The sequence below is a fragment of the Littorina saxatilis genome, linkage group LG14 (genome assembly GCF_037325665.1).
Source record: "Littorina saxatilis isolate snail1 linkage group LG14, US_GU_Lsax_2.0, whole genome shotgun sequence".
Lineage (NCBI taxonomy): Eukaryota > Metazoa > Mollusca > Gastropoda > Littorinimorpha > Littorinidae > Littorina > Littorina saxatilis.
The window spans coordinates 44,316,191-44,343,021 of record NC_090258.1 but is presented as its reverse complement, the minus strand read 5'-3'; the positions used below and the strand labels follow the sequence as shown (position 1 = coordinate 44,343,021).

Here is a 26,831-nt window from a genome sequence, read left to right as displayed (position 1 = left end):
GACATACAGTCAGACATCGTGCAATCAATCAATCAATCAACTGTTCCCTGATCAGTTCAACCCCATAGAATCAAATCACAAGTTGATTAACGTCAGATCAACACACAAGCTACATACACTAAGATCCCCCAAAAGAATAATACAAATACAGTATAGAGTACATGTACCACTTATTCAAAAAGAAAATCTCTTCGCATTGACATACACAAAAACGAAACATAACCAAAAAAACTTGTCAAGTTGACAATCAATATAAACTAAATTACAGAGCTTAATATCAGAAGATTTTCGCAAAAATGTCTTGAATAAAAAGTCATAAAATCTAAAAAAAAATGAACGAGTAAAATGAGTAACTTTCTTGGTGTCTGGTGTGGTTTGAAAGGCTGCAAACATAACATACTGGATGAACAATTTGTTCGTAAAAGCCTTTAGCTTGAAACAATTTAAAGAATGAAAATCAAATCCTGTGAAACATGATTATTACTCAAATCCTCTACATTTTCATGCCCTAAAAAAATCACACTACACTTGTGAAGAATTCATTTTGAAATTAAAAATGCTGCAAGACATTAAGAAGTGAAAAGAAGTTTTTCAGTTAAAACAGTTACAATACACATATATACTTTGACTACGGTATGTACACTTCAAGGCTAAATTCCTGCTTACAAAACATTCTACCATATGGTTTAGGGAAGTGTGGATTAATGCTGTATCAATTGTCTGCTTATCAGTCAGTGTATAAACCAGTGCAAGGAATGTAAATAATGTGATCAAAACAAATGTATTTATATGCAAACGCACACATTCTCCTTTCAACCAAGCAAGTGCATTGTAAAACCATTCACTCCAAAAATAAACAAATAAAACCACTGTACAATAAAAAGCCTGGATCTTCCTCCATAACTCAAACAAAAAGTTAGCACTAAAAAGATAAAAAGAAACACATAATACAATCATGGGTGTTACTGGGAAAAATCAAAAAACCTGAAAGGCAGGGGTCCAAAATGCTCAAGTTTGAAAGAAAGTTTCTGGACACCGACGAAACCAAATCATAATAAGCAAGATGGCGGCAAATCCAAGGGAGCGAACCGAGAAAGCACGCGAACCGGTGTCAAAAGTCGGATCGGAACCGCTGCTCCTTATTTCAACTTAGCGAAACGAAGCTTTTTTTTTGTTTTTGTTTTGAAAACCCGGAAAACCGTAATTTCCGGCTTCAGATTTTTTCAAAAACCGGAAATCCGGCAAAAGCCGGAAGAGTAACACCCATGTACAATTACAGGAACCAAATGACAGAGAAACAGAAAATGGAGCACCACTTAATTAAGTAAACTCAGTTTGCCTTGAACTTAACATTAAAAGCGTAGACACCTTCCTTTATCGACCGCTTCAAATACATGGAGAGGGCATGAAAAATGGAGCCATGGGTAATAAAATAATCAAACAAAAGAAAAAGGTCCCACAGAACAGTTTCCATGGTTACCTTGAACATTCATTGCCGTGCACATACAGACAGACAGAGACAGACACTTCACAAAGTGGTTTACACATCATCACAGAATATGCCCTATATTGAATATCAGCCAGCATATGGATTCCCTAGCTGCATATATGTGAGCCTCCATGGGAAAACCCGGCTAAATGGGAAAAGTTTGACTTTTTGAAATGATATAAAACTTTAGACTTTGACAAATATTTTACAAAAAACAGAATTGATCCGACTGTAATAGTTTTTTTCACAGTGCTGTTTTGAAATATGTACACGTAATGATGAAGGGGGATGATCAATAAAGCGATTTAGCAGTACATCTGAAGATTGATAATGTTATCCCTTCTGACCTATTTCCATTGTAGCCGAAAATAGCTCGCTGCGTCTTTAGCCGGGTTTTCCCATGCAGGCTCACATATAACTAAAATGATCTCTTAAATAATTACAAAAGAACAGAAAAGGGAGGACAACCAGTTTTGATTGTGTGCGAGGTGTAGCGGCCTGACTAAAGGTATAATATTGTAGCTATTTTTCAAGTTACTATATGCGATAAATGATCCAAGTTCAGAATTGGCCAGTCAGACCAGTGCCCTTGTCAAACAGGCAGCATGACAACGGAACACCTGCTGCAGGCTTGCCCACTACACGATGGCCTCAGGAGCCAGATCTGGGCGGAGGCGACCACGGTGCAAGGGAAGCTCTATGGCAGTCTGGACGACCTACAGCGCACGGCAACATTTGCGAAGAGAACCGGCGTTTCCATCTGAGTGATCGACAAGAAGAAGAAGAAGACGATAAATGATCTCACACCAATACCGACTTTAACAAAAAACATAACTCTTTTTAACTTCTAAAATGATCTTCTACATGCATTCAACATTCAAAATAAAACCTTAAAATAACAGACTCTAAACAGTTCCAAAGTCTTCACATAAAAGTCAGCGCAATTGTAAGTAGAGTTTGCAGATGGAATGATAACAAACATTCTTTAGACACACACAAAAAAAGCGATTTTTTTTCTTTCTGGTTGCGCATTTCTTCTGTAAAAACAATTTTGGTAACGATGCCATTTCTTGTCTCAATTTGCTAAAACTAATCACCGTTTCTCAGACAAATGGATTCTGAATCCAAACTTTAAGAACAGGGAACATAAGTATCAGGAGCTCTCCCTACACATATCTTGACTGAAATGATCAACCAGTTTGACAGAAAGTCGCCGGGCAAAGGAAACATAATCACAACAAACACATCAAGAAAAACAGAATACCAGAGGCAGGGTGGAAGGGGTATTTCCACACAATCTTTGTCTCAAAGACAGAATACCAGAGGCAGGGTGGAAGGGGTATTCCCACACAATCTTTGTCTCAAAGACAGAATACCAGAGGCAGGGTGGAAGGTGTATAATTCCCACACAATCTTTGTCTCACGTGAACAATAAGAAGACAGACGATCTTCAAATTAATAAAATGTCATCCTCGTGGTTTGGTCAAAGAAAGCAAAGTGACTCACATGAACATTAACAAATTAAAATGAAATGAAGTGTTTTGTGGTTTAAAAAAACTTGCCCACTTTTAAGTTTGACATCATATAGTCACATTCAAAGTCCATCTCACCTCACATGCACGCACACACACACACACACACACACACAGCTACATGCCAATGTGTGCATTAAAACACACACACACACACACACACACACACACACACACACACACACACACACACACACACACACACACACAGAGTTTTGGTCCAATAATGCATAGAGTAGAACACAAGGCCTACAGACTATTTACAAGTAACAAGATAACGTCTTCGTCTCAACAGATCACACGGTAATGTCTCCGTCTCAATGGATCACAAGATCACGTCTCCGTCTCAACGGATCACATGGTAAGATCAACAGCTTTGGTCACCAGCCCTGAAAACCATCCACAATCGCTCGTCGCCCTGTAGCGTTAATCACAAATCACTGACCACTGGCTAGCAAATACTGGAGAGAGGTCAACCCACACAGAGGGTCAGCATATACAACACAACAGTCGGCACAACGTGGTTACAAATATCATTATATTCAATCGACCTCACTAAGCTAAGTGCGCATGCTGTTGTGAACTTGTATAATATATGTACAAATATCATTATATTCATGTACAAATATCATTATATTCAATTAAACTCACTTCTTCTTCTTCAGTGTTCCAGAATTTTCTGGTTACGTGTGAGCTCGTTTGCCCATTTGGGTTCCCCACACTATACTCTGAGAGCATAGTCAGCTTCACTCCGCTTTCGTTGAGTAGGCATGCTGGGTATTTTCGTGTTTCCATAACCCACCGAACTCTGACATGGATTACAGGATCTTTTTCATGCGCACTTGGTCTTGTGCTTGCATGTACACACGAAGGGGGTTAAGTCACTAGCAGGTCTGCACATAAGTTGACCTGGGAGATCGGAAAAATCTCCACTCTTAACCCACCAGGCGGCAGCGACCGGGATTCGAACTCACGACCTCCCGATTAGGAGGCCGACGTCTTAGCATCACGCCACTGCGCCCGTCCATCGAACTCACTAAGCTAAGTGCGCATGCTGTTGTGAACTTGTATAACACATGTACAAATATCATCATATTCAATCGACCTCACTAAGCTAAGTGCGCATGCTGTACATGTACAAATATCATCATATTCAAACATTATATGCAATCTTTCCTTTTTTACAAGTGCAGCGCTATTAGAGGTGGGAGAAACTCGGATTGCAGAAGCGCACAGTAAGAATGTCCCAGAATACAGGGTTACAAAGCTACACCAGGAAAAAGCTACACCAGGAAAAAGCTACACCAGGAAAAAGCTACACCAGGAAAAAGAGAAAGCAAATACAGTACTAGAAAGTAAGCTATAGTATATACCCACTAACATAAGTAAGCTATAGTATATACCCACTAACATAAGTAAGCTATAGTATATACCCACTAACATAAGTAAGCTATAGTATATACCCACTAACATAAGTAAGCTATAGTATATACCCACTAACATAAGTAAGCTATAGTATATACCCACTAACATAAGTAAGCTATAGTATATACCCACTAACATAAGTAAGCTATAGTATATACCCACTAACATAAGTAAGCTATAGTATATACCCACTAACATAAGTAAGCTATAGTATATACCCACTAACATAAGTAAGCTATAGTATATACCCACTAACATAAGTAAGCTATAGTATATACCCACTAACATAAGTAAGCTATAGTATATACCCACTAACATAAGTAAGCTATAGTATATACCCACTAACATAAGTAAGCTATAGTATATACCCACTAACATAAGTAAGCTATAGTATATACCCACTAACATAAGTAAGCTATAGTATATACCCACTAACATAAGTAAGCTATAGTATATACCCACTAACATAAGTAAGCTATAGTATATACCCACTAACATAAGTAAGCTATAGTATATACCCACTAACATAAGTAAGCTATAGTATATACCCACTAACATAAGTAAGCTATAGTATATACCCACTAACATAAGTAAGCTATAGTATATACCCACTAACATAAGTAAGCTATAGTATATACCCACTAACATAAGTAAGCTATAGTATATACCCACTAACATAAGTAAGCTATAGTATATACCCACTAACATAAGTAAGCTATAGTATATACCCACTAACATAAGTAAGCTATAGTATATACCCACTAACATAAGTAAGCTATAGTATATACCCACTAACATAAGTAAGCTATAGTATATACCCACTAACATAAGTAAGCTATAGTATATACCCACTAACATAAGTAAGCTATAGTATATACCCACTAACATAAGTAAGCTATAGTATATACCCACTAACATAAGTAAGCTATAGTATATACCCACTAACATAAGTAAGCTATAGTATATACCCACTAACATAAGTAAGCTATAGTATATACCCACTAACATAAGTAAGCTATAGTATATACCCACTAACATAAGTAAGCTATAGTATATACCCACTAACATAAGTAAGCTATAGTATATACCCACTAACATAAGTAAGCTATAGTATATACCCACTAACATAAGTAAGCTATAGTATATACCCACTAACATAAGTAAGCTATAGTATATACCCACTAACATAAGTAAGCTATAGTATATACCCACTAACATAAGTAAGCTATAGTATATACCCACTAACATAAGTAAGCTATAGTATATACCCACTAACATAAAGTAAGCTATAGTATATACCCACTAACATAAGTCAGCTATAGTATATACCCACTAACATAAAGTAAGCTATAGTATATACCCATGAACATAAAGTAAGCTATAGTATATACCCACTAACATAAAGTAAGCTATAGTATATACCCACTAACATAAGGATTTCACACATTTTTCTTAAAACATCGTACAATTGTAGTAAAATCTGTCTTCTGCCACCCAGAAAGTAGAATCTCCACAACGAACAAAACAAAGGGGCCAAGCTTTGTTGGTAGACTAATGGTTAAAAGGGCAATACAGAATCTATCTCAGGATTTGAGGGTAATAATTATATCAAAATATCTCATGCCTGTTCCTGTGAGGTCAAATCTTGCTGAGCGTACACTTTTCACACAACCAGCGCAATTATTGCAAACAAATTATTGTGCAGACAGCAAATGGGAACTGACTTCTAGAAGCAATATACATTTTAAGTCGATACCTGTGCTATACATCTGCTGCAATGCTTTCGTACAATCCTGCAACATTTTGCAGTATATACATGAAACAAGTAAAACGACACAATTTGAAAGCGACCAATCCAAACTGACCAACAAGAATCACAAAGTATACCACAAGTTGATACATTTTGTTACAGTCCCGTAATGCACAGCAATACTAACAATATGATCACTATGAGGAAAAAGTGTTAATATGAATAATATCACCAGTGACCATTTATACACAACGTTTTGATTTGAAGAGAGTGACACTTGTGACCGTAAAACAAAGTTATTGCTGAGTACGATATCGATACTGGCAGTAGGTAATAATCATAAATGTGCACATTTCAATAACTGGCACATTAACATTCTCAAAGTTCTGCTTTCATTTTCAAACATGACACTCATTCATAAACTGGTTGCAAGAAGTTTTAGTATCACTTCAAATTCAACATTCATTCATAAACTTGTTTGAAAGAAGTTTTAGTATCACTTCAAATTCCACATTCATTCATAAACTTGTTTGAAAGAAGTTTTAGTATCACTTCAAATTCCACATTCATTCATAAACTTGTTTGAAAGAAGTTTTAGTATCACTTCAAATTCCACATTCATTTATAAACTTGTTTGAAAGAAGTCGTAGTATCACAAACCAATCAAACAGGCTAAAACCCCATACTCCTTTTCTCTACCTTAAAACAAAGACTTCGTAAAATAAGATTCAGTAAACAGTCACACTATCCTTATATATCTGAGGTAAACATCCTAAGCTACTTTAAAATCTAAAATCTTCATTTAACATGATCGTTCTGTTTCAAACTGTTTCTAACACAACCATTCGTTTCACATTACAGGTTAGGTCTTACGTTTGGAATTACAATGAGCCCCATGATTTGTTCACAGCTCTATGTCAGCCCTTTTGTGATCAATTCTCTGCTGAACACTGAGTCTATTCAATCCAATGATGTTCCACCAATAAGGCTTGTTTTTAAAAATAAAAGCTAGCAACAGAAAAAACCCATTGCTAAGTACATGTACTACCACACCGGAAAACATACACACCAACTCTCACATAACCGGGGAGAAATATTATCCTTTTCCGTTAAAGTGCCATTATATCAGAATAAGAAGTTATGTCTCCCTTCTGAACCCGTCTGCTACCAAGATACATCTCTCTCCTCCGCAAAAAAAAGATATCCCCCTTCTAAATAAATGGTGGTGCAAGCTTTCATCTTCATCGCAAAGATAGATGTTTCCCTTTTGAAGTAGTATGGTTACTTGCTCAAGTAGTTTTGTTACAATCATTCATTTTCATCACAAATATATATGTCTCCCTTTTGAAGTAGTTTTGTTACTATACTATACTCTTATTTCCAATTTCGAAAACACTGGCATCCATTTGACTTTCATCCGTTTCAGCCCCAAAAAGGAACGAGCTCAAAACAGCTCTTCAAGTACTGGCACCATTTGAATTACTGGCAACATTCCGACCAAAATTTTCCTGGCGTAATAAAACGCACTGGCTTGGTATCAAACAATGAAACAACAGGGATTTCTTTGTCAATGTCAAGTATTCTGTTTATTTAATGTCCAATATTCTGCATTTTCTATGTCCAATATTCTGTAGTTTTAATGTCCAATATTCTGTACAGTAGTTTCAATCTGCAGTGTTCTGCATTTTCAATCTCCAGTCTTTTCAATTTTCAATTTCCAGCATTCTGTATTTTCAATCTTCAATCTCCAATACTCTGTATTTTATTTTCAATCTCCAATACTCTGTATTTCATTTTCAATCTCCAGTACTCTGTATTTCATTTTCAATCTCCAGTACTCTGTATTTAATTTTTAAGCTCCAGTATTTTGTAATTCAATCTTCAGTTTCCAGTACTCTTGTTTTTCTTTCAATGTCCAGCATCCAGAACTCCGTATCAACCAATCCCCCATCAGCGCTGTGCGTGTCAGGGTTTCTCCATGTCCATCCTGTGCGTGCCGTCACAGCCGGCAGAGACGTGTTTCTCCAGGTTCTTGGCGGTGACGAATCCCTCGTGACACCTGCCGCACTCATTGCGTGCCTTGAGCAGGTGGATCTGCGACTTCATGTGGCGGTTGAGGTCCGACTGCGTCACGCCCTTGTAGTTACAAAGTCGGCAGCAATATTCGCGGATTCCTGGAGAGAAGACAAAGAGAGGAGTGTTTAAAGAAGACGTACAGAGGAGTGTTTAAAGCAAGAAGGCGAGGATGGTACACAGTGATATTTTTTTAGCATACATGAGCGTAGTTTAAACATCGAACGCAGAAGAAGAAGAAGAATGAGCGTAGTTTGACAATAGGGAGATTTAATAAACGAAACGTCGGGACGTTTCGTTTTGAAGTTGTGGTAAACGTCATCATTTCGGGGGTCTCTCGCTGGAAAGGTGAAGGTCAACTGAAACGGAACGTGGAACGTCAAAACGCAGTCACGTTTTCCACCCCCAAAAAACGAACAATATTTCGTCAACTTTTGTGAGTATTTTTGCACACTAACAGTTTTATTTGTTGGCCATTTTATGCATTGCTAGATTCATCAATCCTTTCACAGTCTTTCAGCGCTGAGAATGTGTTCATTGGAGGTAGACAACTGTTGTGAACTGAAATATTTTGAAGGGTGCTGATCCTGGTACATTTATCCAACTTCATGGTGAGAAAGCAAATGGCGAAGCAGAAGTAGGTCATCGCATCGAATTTTTATTCTGGCTTTGTATGTGATTTTGTATAAACAAAGTCTGTGTGATTTATTTGGACTGAAAATAATCAAAGTATGCCCGATTCTGGACCACCTCCTGGGTTTTTTTTTTCCATTCTGATCGAGGACAGACGTGATAATTTCACTTGAAGATTTATCGCCCTTCCTTCATTCCGAAACGAAACGTGAATACATCTAAATCTTGTCTGCGGCCTATGCCGTCTCGTTTCACGTTCCGTTTCGCGGGGTGACTCATTCACCAAACGAAACGAGCTGCAAAACGAAACGTGCTGTCTTTTAAATCTCCCTACTGATAATCAATTTACGTTTTTCTATGTTCCTGGAGTGTATGCATCACACACGTGCATACACATACACATACACATACACATACACACGCACACAATCATGCACACACTTTGTTCTTTTTATTGCATTTAGTCAAGTTTTGACTGAATGTTTTAACATAGAGGGGGAATCGAGACGAGGGTCGTGGTGTATGTGTGTGTGTCTGTCTGTCTGTCTGTGCGTGTGTGTGTGTAGAGCGATTCAGACCAAACTACTGGACCGATCTTTATGAAATTTGACAAGAGAGTTCCTGGGAATGATATCCCCGGATATTTTTTTTAATTTTTTTCGATAAATACTTTTAATGATGTCATATCCGGCTTCGACGAAGGCCGGACTTCGGTATTGCATTTCAGCTTGGTGGCTTAAAAATGAATTAATGACTTTGGTCATTAAAAATCTGAAAATTGTAATATTCATCCAAATTTACGTTCATCTTATTTTACATCATTTCCTGATTCAAAAAACATATAAATATGTTATATTTGGATTAAAAACAAGCTCTGAAAATTAAAAATATAAAAATTATGATCAAAATTAAATTTCCGAAATCGATTTAAAAACAATTTCATCTTATTCCTTGTCGGTTCCTGATTCCAAAAACATATAGATATGATATGTTTGAATTAAAAACACGCTCAGAAAGTTAAAACGAAGAGAGGTACAGAAAAGCGTGCTATGCAGCACAGCGAAACCACTACCGCGCTGAACAGGCTCGTCGGTTTCACTCCGTTTTGCACAAGCGGCGGACTACAGTCATTGTGAAAAAATGCAGTGCGTTCAGTTTCATTCTGTGAGTTCCACAGCTTGACTAAATGTAGTAATTTCGCCTTACGCGACCTGTTTACATTACTTTCTTTTCCTATCGCTTGGAAATTCAGGTTGCTTCCTCCCAGTGGAAAGCTAGCAGCAAGAGAGTGGTGCTACCCAGGTGTGTGTGTGTGTAGCTAGCAGCAAGAGAGTGGTGCTACCCGGGTGTGTGTGTGTGTAGCTAGCAGCAAGAGTGGTGCTACCCAGGTGTGTGTGCGTGTAGCTAGCAGCAAGAGAGTGGTGCTACCCGGATGTGTGTGTGTGTAGCTAGCAGCAAGAGAGTGATGCTACCCGGATGTGTGTGCGTGTAGCTAGCAGCAACAGAGTGGTGCTACCCAGGTGTGTGTGTGTGTAGCTAGCAGCAAGAGAGTGGTGCTACCCGGGTGTAGGTGTGTGTAGCTAGCAGCAACAGAGTGGTGCTACCCAGGTGTGTGTGTGTGTAGCTAGCAGCAACATAGTGGTGCTACCCAGGTGTGTGTGCGTGTAGCTAGCAGCAAGAGAGTGGTGCTACCCGGGTGTGTGTGTGTGTAGCTAACAGCAAGAGAGTGGTGCTACCCGGGTGTGTGTGCATGTAGCTAGCAGCAAGAGAGTGGTGCTACCCGGGTGTAGGTGTGTGTAGCTAGCAGCAACAGAGTGGTGCTACACGGGTGTGTGTGTGTGTGTAGCTAACAGCAAGAGAGTGGTGCTACCCGGGTGTGTGTGCGTGTAGCTAGCAGCAACAGAGTGGTGCTACCCGGGTGTGTGTGTGTGTGTAGCTAGCAGCAACAGAGTGGTGCTACCCGGGTGTGTGTGTGTGTGTAGCTAGCAGCAAGAGAGTGGTGCTACCCGGGTGTGTGTGTGTAGCTAGCAGTAAGAGAGTGGTGCTACCCAGGTGTGTGTGCGTGTAGCTAGCAGCAAGAGAGTGGTGCTACCCGGGTGAGTGTGTGTGTGTGTGTGTAGCTAGCAGCAAGAGAGTGGTGCTACCCGGGTGTGTGTGTGTGTAGCTAGCAGCAAGAGAATGGTGCTACCCAGGTGTGTGTGTGTGTAGCTAGCAGCAAGAGAGTGGTGCTACCCGGGTGTGTGTGTGTGTAGCTAGCAGCAAGAGAGTGGTGCTACCCAGGTGTGTGTGTGTGTAGCTAGCAGCAAGAGTGGTGCTACCCGGGTGTGTGTGCATGTAGCTAGCAGCAAGAGAGTGGTGCTACCCGGGTGTGTGTGCGTGTAGCTAGCAGCAAGAGAGTTGTGCTACCCAGGTGTGTATGCGTGTAGCTAGCAGCAAGAGAGTGGTGCTACCCAGGTGTGTGTGTGTGTAGCTAGCAGCAAGAGTGGTGCTACCCGGGTGTGTGTGTATGTAGCTAGCAGCAAGAGAGTGGTGCTACCTGGGTGTGTGTGCATGTAGCTAGCAGCAAGAGAGTGGTGCTACACGGGTGTGTGTGTGTGTAGCTAGCAGCAACAGAGTGGTGCTACCCAGGTGGGTGTGTGTGTAGCTAGCAGCAAGAGAGTGGTGCTACCCAGGTGTGTGTGTGTGTAGCTAGCAGCAACAGAGTGGTGCTACCCAGGTGTGTGTGTGTGTAGCTAGCAGTAAGAGAGTGGTGCTACCCAGGTGTGTGTGCGTGTAGCTAGCAGCAACAGAGTGGTGCTACCCGGATGTGTGTGCGTGTAGCTAGCAGCAACAGAGTGGTGCTACCCAGGTACTCGGTGTGTGTGCGTGTAGCTAGCAGCAACAGAGTGGTGCTACCCAGGTGTGTGTGCGTGTAGCTAGCAGCAAGAGAGTGGTGCTACCCGGGTGTGTGTGTGTGTAGCTAGCAGCAACAGAGTGGTGCTACCCAGGTGTGTGTGTGTGTAGCTAGCAGCAACAGAGTGGTGCTACCCAGGTGTGTGTGTGTGTAGCTAGCAGCAACAGAGTGGTGCTCCCCGGGTGTGTATGTGTGTAGCTAGCAGCACTCTCTTGCTGCTAGCTACACACACACACACCAGAGCTCTACCAACTGAGCTACCGCCCCCCCCCTACACACACCCTTCTTTCTCTCCACATAAGAGACAAGTTTTCCCTGATTTGGGTTATTTGCTGATAAGCGAGTCAAGCTCAAGCTTGTTGTGCAGACAAATCAACTAACGTGCTGTCCAAGTACAACACTATTTCAATCATCCTGATCAACATTTGAGAACTGTCTAGCGGTCTACCCTACAACAACAAAAATCGGACCAGATGTCAGGCATAAGAAGATTATGTGTAAATGCTGTTCTTAACTACAAGACTGCCGGTAAAAAATATTTAAAAAGTCTGATGAAAAATCCGAACATACAACTTACAAGCTAAAGCTGATTAAAAACTGAGAAAATGGTATTCCGGGGAGACAAGAATGTAGCTGTGAGCAAAAGGACACGGGTCAACTTTATGTGCAGACCCAGAGACGGAAGCCATGTCCCACCCCCGTGTCATCACAATGGCACGTAAAAGACCTTGGTCATTCTGCCATAAGTGCAGGTGGCTGAATACACCTAAACACGCAGACACCTGGGTAGCGCGACTCCTTTGCTGCTAGCTTTCCACTGGGAGGAAGCGACCCGAATTTCCCAGCGATGGGACAATAAAGTAATGAAAATGAAAAAATGAAAAATGAAAAAGGGCCATGTCATGTTTCCCTTACCAGAGTCTTGGAGAGACAATGTTTGGAGTGTGTATGGACATTGAAAGAGTAAATGCTGACAAATAACTTGACACATGCTCCTGTCCATGTGTTTCCGACACACCCCTCGCTTGTGATTGGCCCCTCCAATGTTTGTCCAGGTAAAAAACAAGGGCATTCACTCTTTCACAATCCATACAAACCTGATAAGAGTTACTTTTGGAATTTGTCTATTTTGCTTACCCTGATGCCGCATCATGTGGACCTTGAGCTGGCTGTTGGTTCTGGCGTAGTAATCACAGAAGTTGCACTTGTACGGCCGGATGTCTGACACACACACAACACTGACAGTTATATCTCTGACACACACACACACATTTACAGTTATACCTTTGACACACACACACACACACACACACACACACACACACACACACACACACACACACACAGTGACAGTTATACCTCTGACACACACACACACACAGTGACAGTTATATCTCTGACACACACACACACACACAGTGACAGTTATACCTCTGACACACACACACACACACACACACAGTGACAGTAATACCTCTGACACACACACACACACACACACAGTGACAGTTACATCTCTGACACACACACAGTGACAGTTATATCTCTGACACACACACATTGACAGTTATACCTCTGACACACACACACACACACACAGTGACAGTTATACCTCTGACACACACACACACACAGTGACAGTTATACCTCTGACACACACACACACACAGTGACAGTTATACCTCTGACAAACACACACACACACAGTGACAGTTATACCTCTGACACACACACACACACACACAGTGACAGTTATATCTCTGACACACACACACACAACACTGACAGTTATACCTCTGACACACACACACACACACACAAACACACTGACAGTAATACCTCTGAGACACACACACACACACACGCACAACACTGACAGTAATACCTCTGACACACACACACACACAGTTACAGTTACATGTATACCACACACACACACAGCACTGACAGTCATAACACCGACACACACACACAGTGACAGTTACACTACAAACTACACTAAGTCTACTACAAACAGACAGTATTGACAGAAGTTGCACCTGTCCCGCCGCATGACTGCACTGAGTTTTGGTAAAAACTTCCTGAAGTCGACTTCGGGCTCAAGTAAGGACCGCCTTACGGGGAACGGCACAATATTACTGTGCATGCGATCCATGAAAAAGGAAAAAAAAGTAACCACACATATTGAAGAGAGTGATTGCAGAACAACGTGACTACAGTACAAGAGAGGAACACCTCAGTCTTACCTTCGTGGAAGTCCATGTGCCGGTTGATGTCAGAGTAGGAGAGGAAGTCCTTGTGGCAAAAGATGCATCGAAACACGGTGCGCCCGTCAGGTAGAACTGTCGGCTTGCACAGCCGCTCTCGGTCCACTGGCTGGTTGACAACGTACAGCCTGCAACACACACAATGCTGTGTTACACACACATTTCTCTACAACACACACTCATCTGCGTTAATCCTTGACACACATTTTGGGTCAGCTAAGGCCAAAAAAAAAATAGGTCTGTTTACGGTAACCCGACCGACCCTATTTTTTTCGCGCGACCCTAGACTTTTTTTTGGCATTTGGGGGAGAAAAAAAAATAAATAAATAAAATCCCGACCTACCGACCCTATTTTTTGGGCCTATGTTACCGTAAACAGACCTTTTTTTTTTTTGCCTAATGAGTCTACTAAACGAAGCTCGCTGAACAAAACTTTGGCACTAAAATGTTGCTTAAAAGACTTGGCCAAGTCCACTAGAAGCTGAGTTAAGGACGGCCTTTAGTTCTCAATGTTTTTCACATTGACTAAGTCCACTAGAAGCTGAGTTAAGGACGGCCTTTAGTTCTCAATGTTTTTCACATTGACTAAGCAAGTTTGGGTTCTTCTACATTACAACTGACTTCTCTTCCACTTCTACTGGATACATCTTTGAATGAAGACAAATCGTTTTTACTGACACGGGCCCGAGTTACTTCAGACACTTCATGCAGTTCAAACAGTAAGAAGAAGATAATAAGGGGGTCAGTAGAGCAAGGCATTTAAAGGGGAATAAATCTGGCTTGAATTGATTAAAAAAGTACTTTTGAATGCATGGCGTTATTTCTCTTAGCACCTACCCTGCCAGAACCTTTTATTTCCAGCCAGAGCACTCTCTGTAAGTTTCTGATGCATAGCTTTAGAAAGCTTGCCATAAAGAAATTTCTCTTCACATTCTTAATTACCTCCTTTCTTTCTTTCTTTCTTTATTTGGTGTTTAACGTCGTTTTCAACCACGAAGGTTATATCGCGATGGGGAAAAGGGGGAGATGGGATATAGCCACTTGTCAATTGTTTCTTGTTCACAAAAGCACTAATCAAAAATTTGCTCCAGGGGCTTGCAACGTAGTACAATGTATTACCTTACTGGGAGAATGCAAGTTTCCAGTACAAAGGACTTAACATTTCTTACATACTGCTTGACTAAAATCTTTACAAAAATTGACTATATTCTATACAAGAAACACTTAACAAGGGTAAAAAGAGAAACAGAATCCGTTAGTCGCCTCTTACGACATGCTGGGGAGCATCAGGTAAATTCTTCCTCCTAACCCGCGGGGGGACTTAATTACCTCCAACCATCAACATACTCGAAATAATTTCAATTAACCTTGATCTTCCAGGTAAGACTCACTTAATTTCTAAATTAATAGACAATAAATAAAACCATATTGAAAGACAAAAGGCTAAATAATAGAACATGAAAACAACAACAGCAATAGACGATGTTCGGAAATAACTCTGTCAGGTTTGTATAGCTTGTGAAAAGAGTGAACACCCTTGCTTTCAGGGAGACAAATAATCTCCCCTGTTACTCCTTGTCCACATGTTTCTGACACACCCCTCGCTACTGATTGTCCACATGTTTCTGACACACCCCTCGCTACTGATTGTCCACATGTTTCTGACACACCCCTCGCTACCGATTGGCCCGTGGGTTGTTATACTCCTTGTCCACATGTTTCTGACACACCCCTCGCTACCGATTGGCCCGTGGGTTGTTTGTCTCCGTAAAAGCAAGGGTATTCACTCTTTCACGAACCATACAAACCCAGCAGAGTTATTTTTGGAATTCATCAAATAAAATGTAAGTCTAAAAATGAAAATAAAAAACCGAAGGTACACAACAACATGATCAGGCAGGCAGGGAGCACACAACACTGGTTAGAACTTTTTCCAGAAAAAAAAGAATTCCATGGCAACATGCCAAAAAGTCAAATGAACGAAACAGAAATGTCTGGAAACAAACAAGAAAGAAAACGCAAACTGAAGATTTTGTTTGTCAACAACCCTTGCATGCAGGCACACAGGGACGCTATGCAACTCAAATGACAACAACTTTTCACGGGAAATAACCATGCCACAACATCAAACATTCAAAGACCAAAAACACAGTTACTGAAACTTGCTGTCTACAAGAGTTACAACTGTTTTGTGCTTCTGTTTCAATGACTTCTACCAATTCTTGACATTCTTTTTGTTGTTGTTAAATTCCCCTCCACCCCCCACAAATCAAAACTGGGTCTAATTTTGAAATTCTTAGTGTATTTCTCTTCAAACCCCCCCCCCCCCCCCCCCCACTCAAACAATGAAGTTACAGAATTCTTTTATTATAGAAAAGATACAATTATTTGTTTGAATCAGCTGATCTTTCTCCAAATGATTACAATCCATGTCACTTAGTTTTGGGTATACTTAAAAGCGTACAAAAAAAAAGTCTCACTTTAAAATTGCGTTAGCGGTACAGTAAGTATTAATGCCAGTCGCTTGATATTTTTTTGAAGAAGAAAGAATAATTTGGAGATCTTTAACTCTGCATCACAAATCCCCCCTCCCACTTTTTCCTAAAAAAATTCAATTTTTTTCTTCTTTTTGCTGCTCTTACTTTCAAACGTCTCACTAATTTCAGACAATGGAAATTTCAAGTCTGCGATTATGTTTACAATTTTTGTTTTGTTTCACACTTTTTGACAGGGGAGAAAACCTGTTTAGCTGGCGATTCCTGCTCCGTAGTGATCACACTGTTGCCTCCCTTGGTGAGAGGGGAGGTAACAACCCTACCTGGAATGCGTGCGGGAAAGGGAGGTCACTTTGCGACCATCAGTAGTGGTGGCGTCTTTAAGGTCGTCGCTCGACAGGGTGTGCCACATGGGATTCAAACGCTTCCCGTTGGAGGGGGAGAGGTGAGGGGGGGAGGGGGACCTATCGCCGACCCTCGACCTCTGAGAAGCCTCCCAGAGAACCCTGGGATAGCCGAGCAGCTTGTCGGGATCTGACGTCAGGGGGGCGGCGGGGGAGGAAGACGCCACACTGCCGCTAGACATGGATAGGTCTTCCGCCTGATCTTCGTCCAGAGGGGAGTGGGGGGAGGGGTGGGAGTGGGGGGAGGGGTGGGAGGGGGGGTGAGACACAGAACCATGCAAACCAAACGAAGAACGGCCGGGCAAGCCCGGGAAGTTGCGTAGGTACCCCATGGCCTCGGAAGACGATGCCGCTGCCGCTGCCGCCGGGAATCCGTTGCCGGGGAAACGGTTGCCAAGGAGACCGGAGGGCATTTTGCTGAAAGCAGCGTGGAAGTTGTGAAGGTAGGTTGACTGCTGCGCTCTCAGCAGCTCCCTCTGGAACTCTTTGGTGATTTCGTCGCTCTCTGCTGGTGATTCCGTGGTGCGTTGAGGTGAGCTGGAACAACTCTGGGAGGCCGAGGATTGGTCTTGTTGTTCTACGTCAGATGACATCCCGCATTCTGCTGCTGCTGGTTGTGGTGGTTGTTGTGGTCGGTCTGCCGGTGGTTCAGGTGAGGAAGATGACGGAATGACGTGTGGTCTGTCCAAGTCGCGCACGGCTGATCTGAAGCGATGGGGAAGGGAAGCCTTGCGGCGAGATTTGGCTGGTGGGTTGTCCTTCCTGTACGGAATCAAATGCCTCTTTGGTGCGCTGCGAATTTCAGACTCGCTCAATTCTCCTTCCTGCACCTCTGACATTTCCTCCGCACCTTGGGGCGATTCCTCTTCTTCTTCGTCAAGGTCGGGGTCAGAGGGCATCACCACGGTGACATCTTCCTCAATACCTTCCTTTTCCAGCAGAGCTTTGGCGTCGAGAGAATTCAAGCCTTCCTGCTTGGCAGCGTCACCAGTGGAACTCTCAACTTCTTCATCCTCTCGAGATGCTTTCTCTTCAAGTTTCTGGTCACAAATCTGCGCAGCACTGAGTTCCTTCAGCCTGAGGAACTGACTGGAGTCCTGGGGGAGAACGGGCGGGGGTTGAAGCAGCAGGTCTTTGTTCACACCGTTCACTTTGGCTCCGCTCTTCATGGCCGCCTGGATGAGGTCTTGCCGTGTGTGGAACGCCATGTGACGATCCAACAGAAACTGGGTCATGTAGCACTTGCTACATTTGGGGCAGCGGTGAGAGCCTTTGCTGGGGTAGGGGGACGTTTCCATGGAATCTGGACCGTCCGTGAAACTGTCGTCAGGGAGGGGTTGGGGTTGGGCCGACGAGGTAGAAGCGTGGTTGTTGATCTCAGGTTCCTCCCTGTGGGAGGTATGGGGGGTGGACGTTAAGAGACTTTGACGTGACGTTTCTCCGTTGATGTGTGACGAGTGGTACTCCTTGTTGACGTGGTTGTCGTCGTTGTTGTTGAGGTCGTCGTAGCAAGGAGGACTCTTGCGCCCAGAATGGCAGTCCTGGGCGGCCAAATCCTCTTCTCTCTCCTCACCGTTAAACGCCGAGAAATTGTGGTTGTTGTTTTGAAGGTCAAGGTCACTCAAGGTGAAGCCGTGCTTGTGCAGGAAGTGGTCAGCCATTTGGGGCTGAGATTTGAAGGTGAGGCAGCACACGCGGCACTGGAACGCAGCGCTCTTCTCGCCCTCCAAGTGCATGGCCAGGTGGGAGAATGCAAAGAACATGGAGGCGCACACCTTGTCGCACAGGCAGCAGCGGAACACCTGCATGGCTTGACCGCTGGCCGAACACACGCCGTCCAGTTGTGTGAACAACACTGCCTCCTTCCTCACAGACATCTTGACCTTCCTCGTCGTCAACTCACCGCCCTCTGTTGACCCCTCCGTGGGCCAAAACTGAGGCAGTTCCACTTCAACGACGTTGGGGGCCGGAGTGCGTTCGTCCATCCAAGACCCTTCGCTGGCCAGGGAGGTTTGACGTGTGAGGCCTTGTTGGAAGTCGTGTGCGTATGAGGAGGAGGAACAGGAGGGGAGGGATGGGGGGAGAGGGAGAGAGGGGTGGTTGTTGTTGTTGTGGTTGTGGTGACGATGGTGGTGGTGGCGGTGGTGGTGGTGGGGGTGTGTCTCGCCCTCTGTGTCCTTGTGCTGTGGTCTGGAGTCAGAGTCTGCAACAAAGGGAAAGAACTTGGTCAGTGTGTGTGTGCAGAAGGTTGCTGTAATGTCTTGTATACATTCGTCTCCTTTGGGAAGCATGCTCAACCAAGTGATGGTTACACCCACCCCCCTTTGTAAATGGGGCTACATGTATAACCCTTTGACTCGCTTTGTTTGCTTCTTAGTGCTATGATTGCTTCTGTGTTACAGGTTCAACCATGGCATTTCTCTTCACATAGGCACACAAAAGCTCTTGAGGAATTTCCGTTCTCTGTACAGTACAACAACCCCAATACCCATCAATATTGCTTGTAATTCCAGTCTTTTTTTGCACACTAACAAGAAACTAAAAACTTTAATTTTTTTTCTGATCATCCTATGCTTGTGCTAGGACAAAGACATGCATCAAAACAAAGTCACCTCAATATTAAAAACAGAATTTTCCTTTGTCTGTCAATTCCCACAAGATACAACGATCCCAGGAGTCAAAGCACCCAACTCACCAGTCAAAGCACCCAACTCACCAGTCAAAGCACCCAACTCACCAGTCAAAGCACCCAACTCACCAGTCAAAGCACCCAACTCACCAGTCAAAGCACCCAACTCACCAGTCAAAGCACTCAACTCACCAGTCAAAGCACCCAACTCACCAGTCAAAGCACCCAACTCACCAGTCAAAGCACCCAACTCACCAGTCAAAGCACCCAACTCACCAGTCAAAGCACCCAACTCACCAGTCAAAGTACCCAACTCACCAGTCAAAGCACCCAACTCACCAGTCAAAGCACCCAACTCACCAGTCAAAGCACTCAACTCACCAGTCAAAGCACCCAACTCACCAGTCAAAGCACCCAACTCACCAGTCAAAGCACCCAACTCACCAGTCAAAGCACCCAACTCACCAGTCAAAGCACCCAACTCACCAGTCAAAGTACCCAACTCACCAGCAAAAGAAGAAGACGGCAGATCTTCACTGAAGTGTGACAGACCCCCGTGACTGCCGTCGTGGTCAAGCCGTGGTGACAAGCCATCCATGGCAGCAAGGCTACGCATGGCTGAGCGCGTCTTGAGGCGCAGGTAACGCTCCTCCAGGCCCTGGCTCAGCGGGATGTTCAGATTGTGTGTGGCCTTGAGGTGGTAGTTGAGACTGCCCAGCTGTTTGAAGCCCTTGTTACAGTTCTGTGAGTAAGGAATTGAAATAGTTTTAGCAACCTTGTTTCTCCTGTACAGGTCTTGTACTCTCAGTTGTTGGCCTGACAGATTACTCCAGAAAGCAGGAATTGCTTGAGTTCTTATTTTCTCAAAGAAAACAAGTCATGGTCAAGAAAATCACTTACCATGCACACTTTACACGTGTTTGCACGCATGCCTTGTTTTTGAGCGACAACCATCAAGAATCCAATCACAAACATGATCAAGGTAGTCATTTTTAAATAAATTATATGCTTAGTACGAGAAAACCACCAACAACAAAAAACACTCTGCCTTTGATAACATGAGTGGAGGCATTTTGAGCGTCATAAATCAGAGATGAGATTCCCTAAAAGTGTTTTGAGAGGAAATTATTTGGCGGGGGTATGGGGGCTGCTGAAGGCCCCCAGTGGGGTCCAGGGGCAACGCCCCTGTTGGGGGTCAGAAAGCCCCCTGAAGCTGAAAATTTTTTGACACTTTGACCATAAAAAAAGACTTGGAAATGAGTCCGAGCAGAAGAAGCATACAACATTTTGTCAGTCATATGTGCAAAATTTGGTTCCATTGGATGGAACCACAACAACTACTCTACCCCCCCCACCCCCCCCCCTCCGTCTCGGTCTCTACCTGACAAACGTGCGGCCGTTCCCCCGTGTGCACCATCAGATGGCGCTTCATGTCTGACGGCTTGCTGAACACTTTGTGGCAGTGGGGACAACTCCGTCGTGCCAGGTCCCCACAGTTCTCCTCCCCTTCCGCCTCCGAGTCCTCCAGGCTAGAGTTCAAGGTCGCCACATTGACCCCAAGGTCCTGGGTCACGTCAAGAGAGCTGGGACTTTTGGACTGGTCGTTGTGGTAACTGGGTGGGGAGGTGTTTGTGTGGTGAAACTCTTTGGCTGTGGACACATTCAGAGAGACGTTGTGAGAAGAAGAGAATATGATTTCAACATGAAAACTTGCAATATTAATTCCATCCTCTGTCTCAGAAAAGTACAAAGAGTCTAACATGCAATAAAATGGCCAATATGAAAATCGTAGTCTTGACACGGATAGCGGAATGGCGTATTTTTTGCAGAAAATCGTAATAAATTACGCCAAAATCGTAAGGATAAACAGGTCTGCGGGTGTCATTGTACAGCGGTTATCAACAGACATCAGTAAAAGAAAGGGTCTTAAAAAGGGCGGGGGGGGGGGGGGGGTTTCACAGTACTATAAAACAACCTACCATCCATGTCCGAGTGTTGTCCGTGCATTCCCTGGGCCATTCCCTGGGCCATCATGGTCTTCACGAAGTCCGGGACCATGGAGAAATCGGGGGTACCGGCCTGTCGTGCCATTCGTCTCGTCTCCAGCGTTTCTCTCAAGAGATGTGACGTGGCCGAGGAGACGGTGGAGGAGTTGGAGGCGGGGTCAAGGTCGCTTGGGACGAGCGGAGTGTGTGCGTGGTCGTCGAGCAGCTCGGGGTGGTTGGTGATCTGGTGACAGTGCAGGCTGCGCTTGGCTTTGTACGCCTTGTGACACACCTGCACAACATATCAACATAATAATGATGGTACTGCTATGCATGTAGGCTCTCTATCTCTCTGGTACACATGAGTAGCGCTGGGTGTGAGAGTGGCGCTAGGTGTGAGAGTGGCGCTGGGTGTGAGAGTGGCGCTAGGTGTGAGAGTGGCGCTGGGTGTGAGAGTGGCGCTGGGTGTGAGAGTGGCGCTGGGTGTGAGAGTAGCAAGCTTTGCTGGGTGTGAGAGTGGCGCTGGGTGTGAGAGTGGCAAGCTTCGCTGGGTGTGAGAGTGGCAAGCTTCGCTGGGTGTGAGAGTGGCGCTGGGTGTGAGAGTAGCGCTCGGTGTAAGAGTGGCGCTGGGTGTGAGAGTGGCGCTGGGTGTGAGAGTAGCAAGCTTCGCTGGGTGTGAGAGTGGCGCTGGGTGTGAGAGTAGCGCTGGGTGTGAGAGTAGCGCTGGGTGTAAGAGTGGCGCTGGGTGTGAGAGTGGCGCTGGGTGTGAGAGTGGCAAGCTTCGCTGGGTGTGAGAGTGGCGCTGGGTGTGAGAGTAGCGCTGGGTGTGAGAGTAGCGCTGGGTGTAAGAGTGGCGCTGGGTGTGAGAGTGGCGCTGGGTGTGAGAGTGGCAAGCTTCGCTGGGTGTGAGAGTGGCAAGCTTCGCTGGGTGTGAGAGTGGCGCTGGGTGTGAGAGTGGCGCTGGGTGTGAGAGTGGCAAGCTTCGCTGGGTGTGAGAGTGGCGCTGGGTGTGAGAGTGGCGCTGGGTGTGAGAGTAGCGCTGGGTGTAAGAGTGGCGCTGGGTGTGAGAGTGGCGCTGGGTGTGAGAGTGGCAAGCTTCGCTGGGTGTGAGAGTGGCGCTGGGTGTGAGAGTGGCGCTGGGTGTGAGAGTGGCGCTAGGTGTGAGAGTGGCGCTGGGTGTGAGAGTGGCGCTGGGTGTGAGAGTGGCGCTGGGTGTGAGAGTGGCAAGCTTCGCTGGGTGTGAGAGTGGCAAGCTTCGCTGGGTGTGAGAGTGGCGCTGGGTGTGAGAGTAGGGCTGGGTGTAAGAGTGGCGCTGGGTGTGAGAGTGGCGCTGGGTGTGAGAGTGGCGCTGGGTGTGAGAGTGGCGCTGGGTGTGAGCGTGGCAAGCTTCGCTGGGTGTGAGAGTAGCGCTGGGTGTAAGAGTGGCGCTGGGTGCGAGAGTGGCAAGCTTCGCTGGGTGTGAGAGTGGCAAGCTTCGCTGGGTGTGAGCGTGGCGCTGGGTGTAAGAGTGGCGCTGGGTGTGAGAGTGGCGCTGGGTGTGAGAGTGGCAAGCTTCGCTGGGTGTGAGAGTGGCAAGCTTCGCTGGGTGTAAGAGTAGCGCTGGGTGTAAGAGTGGCGCTGGGTGCGAGAGTGGCAAGCTTCGCTGGGTGTAAGAGTGGCGCTGGGTGTGAGAGTGGCAAGCTTCGCTGGGTGTGAGAGTGGCGCTGGGTGTAAGAGTGGCGCTGGGTGTGAGAGTAGCGCTGGGTGTGAGAGTGGCGCTGGGTGTGAGAGTAGCGCTGGGTGTGAGAGTGGCGCTGGGTGTGAGAGTGGCGCTGGGTGTGAGAGTAGCGCTGGGTGTAAGAGTGGCGCTGGGTGTGAGAGTGGCAAGCTTCGCTGGGTGTGAGAGTAGCGCTGGGTGTGAGAGTGGCGCTGGGTGTGAGAGTAGCGCTGGGTGTAAGAGTGGCGCCGGGTGTGAGAGTGGCGCTGGGTGTGAGAGTGGCAAGCTTCGCTGGGTGTGAGAGTGGCGCTGGGTGTGAGAGTGGCGCTGGGTGTGAGAGTGGCGCTGGGTGTGAGAGTGGCGCTGGGTGTGAGAGTGGCGCTGGGTGTGAGAGTGGCAAGCTTCTTGTTAACAGGATGGTATTTCTTTTTCTGTTTGGGTGTGAAGATGTTTGTTGATCACTGTGAAGGACAAATGGCTCTGTTCTCCCAGCTTTCATGTGTTGCTGAAGAAAATCAGATGGCTTGTGACTTATTTTTTTTAATATCTGCAGAGGCAGGTGTTTCCAGAAGGTCCTCAGTTGAGAAAGTGCATGGAATGTGCTCTATCCATTGCTCTATCCATTGCTCTATCCATTGCAAGTACATGAGCATTCAAAAAAAGATACAAAATAAAGAGCAGCAGCAGCAGCAACAGCAGCAGCAACAACTCCTCTTCTTCCCCTCCTTCCTTCCTTTTACTGTCTTTCTTTATATTGATTATGCAACGTTTATTACATTATTGATAGATTTGGTTTATTGAGACCAATTGTTCAGCCGTTACCGCCTTATGTTGTACTGTCATGCAGGAACACCACTATAAGCTTCTAGCTTGTTGCTGTTACCTGTGTATTTTGTATACATGTCATGATTGTAACTTTTGTTAAAATAAACTTATGTTTAAACCAATAGCAACAACAACAACAACAACAACAACAACAACAACAACAACAACAGAACAACAACACTTTCCACAGAATCATGAACAGACGACAACAAAAACAAGAGGGGAGAGAAAGAGAGCAGAAATCAAGTCCACACCTGACAGACAAAGGGGCGCTCCCCAGTGTGTTTCCTGACGTGTCGCTGCAGGGCCGCCGGTGTGGGTTTGACCACGCCGCAGTACTCGCACGTTCGGTGACTCATCTTTTTGCCGCTGCCCTTGCCAACGCACGCCCCAGACAACGAGGGTGGGTGCAGTCGGGAGCTGTGTCGCCGTGGTGACGCCTCCGCCGCCGCGAGGGTCAAGGCTGTTGCTATGGAGTTGTGGGACTTGGAGTAGTCGGGCGATTCTTTGGGGGGGCTGGAGAATGATGGAGGTCGACCTCGCTTCTTTGGAGGTCGGAGAATTTCACGTGCGCTGATGTTGGAGGATGCGTTGTGAGAAGCGGCTGTTCCTTCCCCCTCCCTCTGGTCCTTTGGTTTATTGTGAGAAGCGGCTGTTCCTTCCCCCTCCCTCTGGTCCTTTGGTTTATTGTGAGAAGCGGCTGTTCCTTCCCCCTCCCTCTGGTCCTTTGGTTTATTTTCACTTCTGCATTTCTCTCCCTTGTCGTCGTGGGGTGGGGAGGTGGTGGTGGTGGTGGTGGTGGTGGTTGTGGATAGTGGTGATGTGGTTTTGGATTCAGAGGTATCTGCAGTCAGCTTTTTTTTCTTGCTGTCTGTGTGTTCCTCATCCTCCGAGTCACCTTCACACACATCACAAACACCAATAGCATCAACACGTCATCAGTGCAAACAGTGTGTACACAACTTTATATGAGGTTAAGTCATGTGGTATCAGACGACTCCATCATAAATAAGAGCAACAGAATGGGAAAAGCGCATAGTGCTTTTAGTTATGCGCTATAGAAATCTCCTTAATAAATAAAAATAAATAAAAGAATAAACGAGAGAGTGCGAGAGAGAGAGAGAGAGAGAGAGAGAGAGAGAGAGAGAGAGAGAGAGAGAGAGAGAGAGAGAGAGAGAGAGAGAGAGAGAGAAAGGACACACAACTTAAAGTTAGATAAAAGTTGAACAAACAAAAAATCCCAATTCACCCAGACCAATAGTGTCTGTATTTCCCACCAAAAGCAGCCAGCACAATCTCCAGCTGAACATGCATGCACTTGTCTGCCTCCCTAACCTTCACCCATTGGGGTTGAATATTGGGCAAGGTACAGTGTTACCTGTTGTGATTGGCACCCCAAGGTATCTTACAAAATGCCGGCACACGTTTTACCTTGACTCTTTGTGGATGGCTAAGACACACACACACACCCATTCACACAATGCAGCACACACGTACTCTCTCTCTCTCTGTCTCTGTCTCTGTCTGTCTGTCTCTCTCTCTCTGTCTCTCTCTCTCTCTCCAAGGATGCAGTTATTCAAGATCCCATAGCTGAGTGTGAACTATGTGTGCAAGTGTACATACACCCTTTACAAGTTTACACAGTTTTGTCAGCGTGTGTGTGTGTGGGTGGGTGGGGGTGGGGGGGTTCGTCTTAACTTCTCTCTCTCTCCCTCGCTTCCTCCCCGTCCCTCTCTTGCTCTCTCTTTTTTTACACACACACACACACACACAGCCACGCACACACACACACACACACACAGCCACGCACACACACACACACACACAGCCACGCACACACACACACAGCCACGCACACACACACACACACACACACACAGCCACGCACACACGCACACACACACACACACACAGCCACGCACACACACACAAACCCACGGTCAAAGCACTGCGTGTGAAAATCCCCAAGCCCTCCAGACAGGTAGAGCTGTGCAACAGGTATTCCTCCCCAACTTTCAGCAACCTATGGGGTGAAAAGAGCGCGCGCTGTCAGCAGTTGTCTCGTGCTTCCACACCCACCCCGGGTCAGTAGAGAGAGAGGGCTGGGTGGGCTCCACCCCTTCCATTGACAAAGTCCCCCCCCCCCCCCTTTCCTGCTATTGATAATCTCACCGTGCATCCTTTCTCACTATCCTAGCTTTCCCTCCCTCTTCTCTGCAACAGGCGCTTTACTTGTCGACTGATATTGATATCTGTGTTGTTTGCTTGTTCATGTGCCTGTGAATCAGACTGACCTTATTTACAGCCACAATCCACTTACTGGGGTGGGAAATTCCCACAGTCAATCAAATAGAAAACAGAACGGTAAGAATCTGTGTGTGTGTGTGTGTGTCTCTCTGTGTGTGTGTGTGTGTCTGCATGTGTGTGTGTGTGTGTGTGTGTGTGTGTGTGTTTGTGCATGTGTGTGTATGTCTGTGTCTGTGTGAGATAGAGAGAGAGAGAGAGAAAGAGAGAGAGAGAGAGAGAAAGAGAGAGGGAGAGAGAGACGGAGAGAGAGGTAAGACATCTTATTGATTGAACACACAAGGTTCATTTTAACGGGATGTGTGTGTGTGTGTGTGTGTGTGGGGGGATCAGTAATACATGCCGTATGTTTGTATTCATGGACATCGCAAAGTTATCTATATTTTTCCCTAACATACACACGCACGCACGCTCTCTCTCTCTCTCTCTCT

General features: G+C 45.1%; 1 protein-coding gene across 1 annotated transcript in view; it reads right to left on the bottom strand.

The window, feature by feature from the left end:
- Positions 1-6,334: 6,334 nt before the first annotated feature.
- LOC138947843 (zinc finger protein 236-like) overlaps positions 6,335-26,831 on the bottom strand; it is a 34,227-nt gene continuing 13,730 nt past the window's right edge. The window contains exons 2-9 of the mRNA XM_070319396.1: positions 24,351-24,994; positions 21,570-21,867; positions 20,972-21,240; positions 20,098-20,332; positions 17,289-19,164; positions 14,042-14,190; positions 12,933-13,016; positions 6,335-8,370 (exon numbers count right to left, since the gene is read on the bottom strand). Of these exons, the coding sequence (XP_070175497.1) occupies positions 8,162-8,370; positions 12,933-13,016; positions 14,042-14,190; positions 17,289-19,164; positions 20,098-20,332; positions 20,972-21,240; positions 21,570-21,867; positions 24,351-24,994 (3,764 nt within the window). The 3' untranslated portion in view covers positions 6,335-8,161. The remainder of the gene's footprint in view (positions 8,371-12,932; positions 13,017-14,041; positions 14,191-17,288; positions 19,165-20,097; positions 20,333-20,971; positions 21,241-21,569; positions 21,868-24,350; positions 24,995-26,831) is intronic.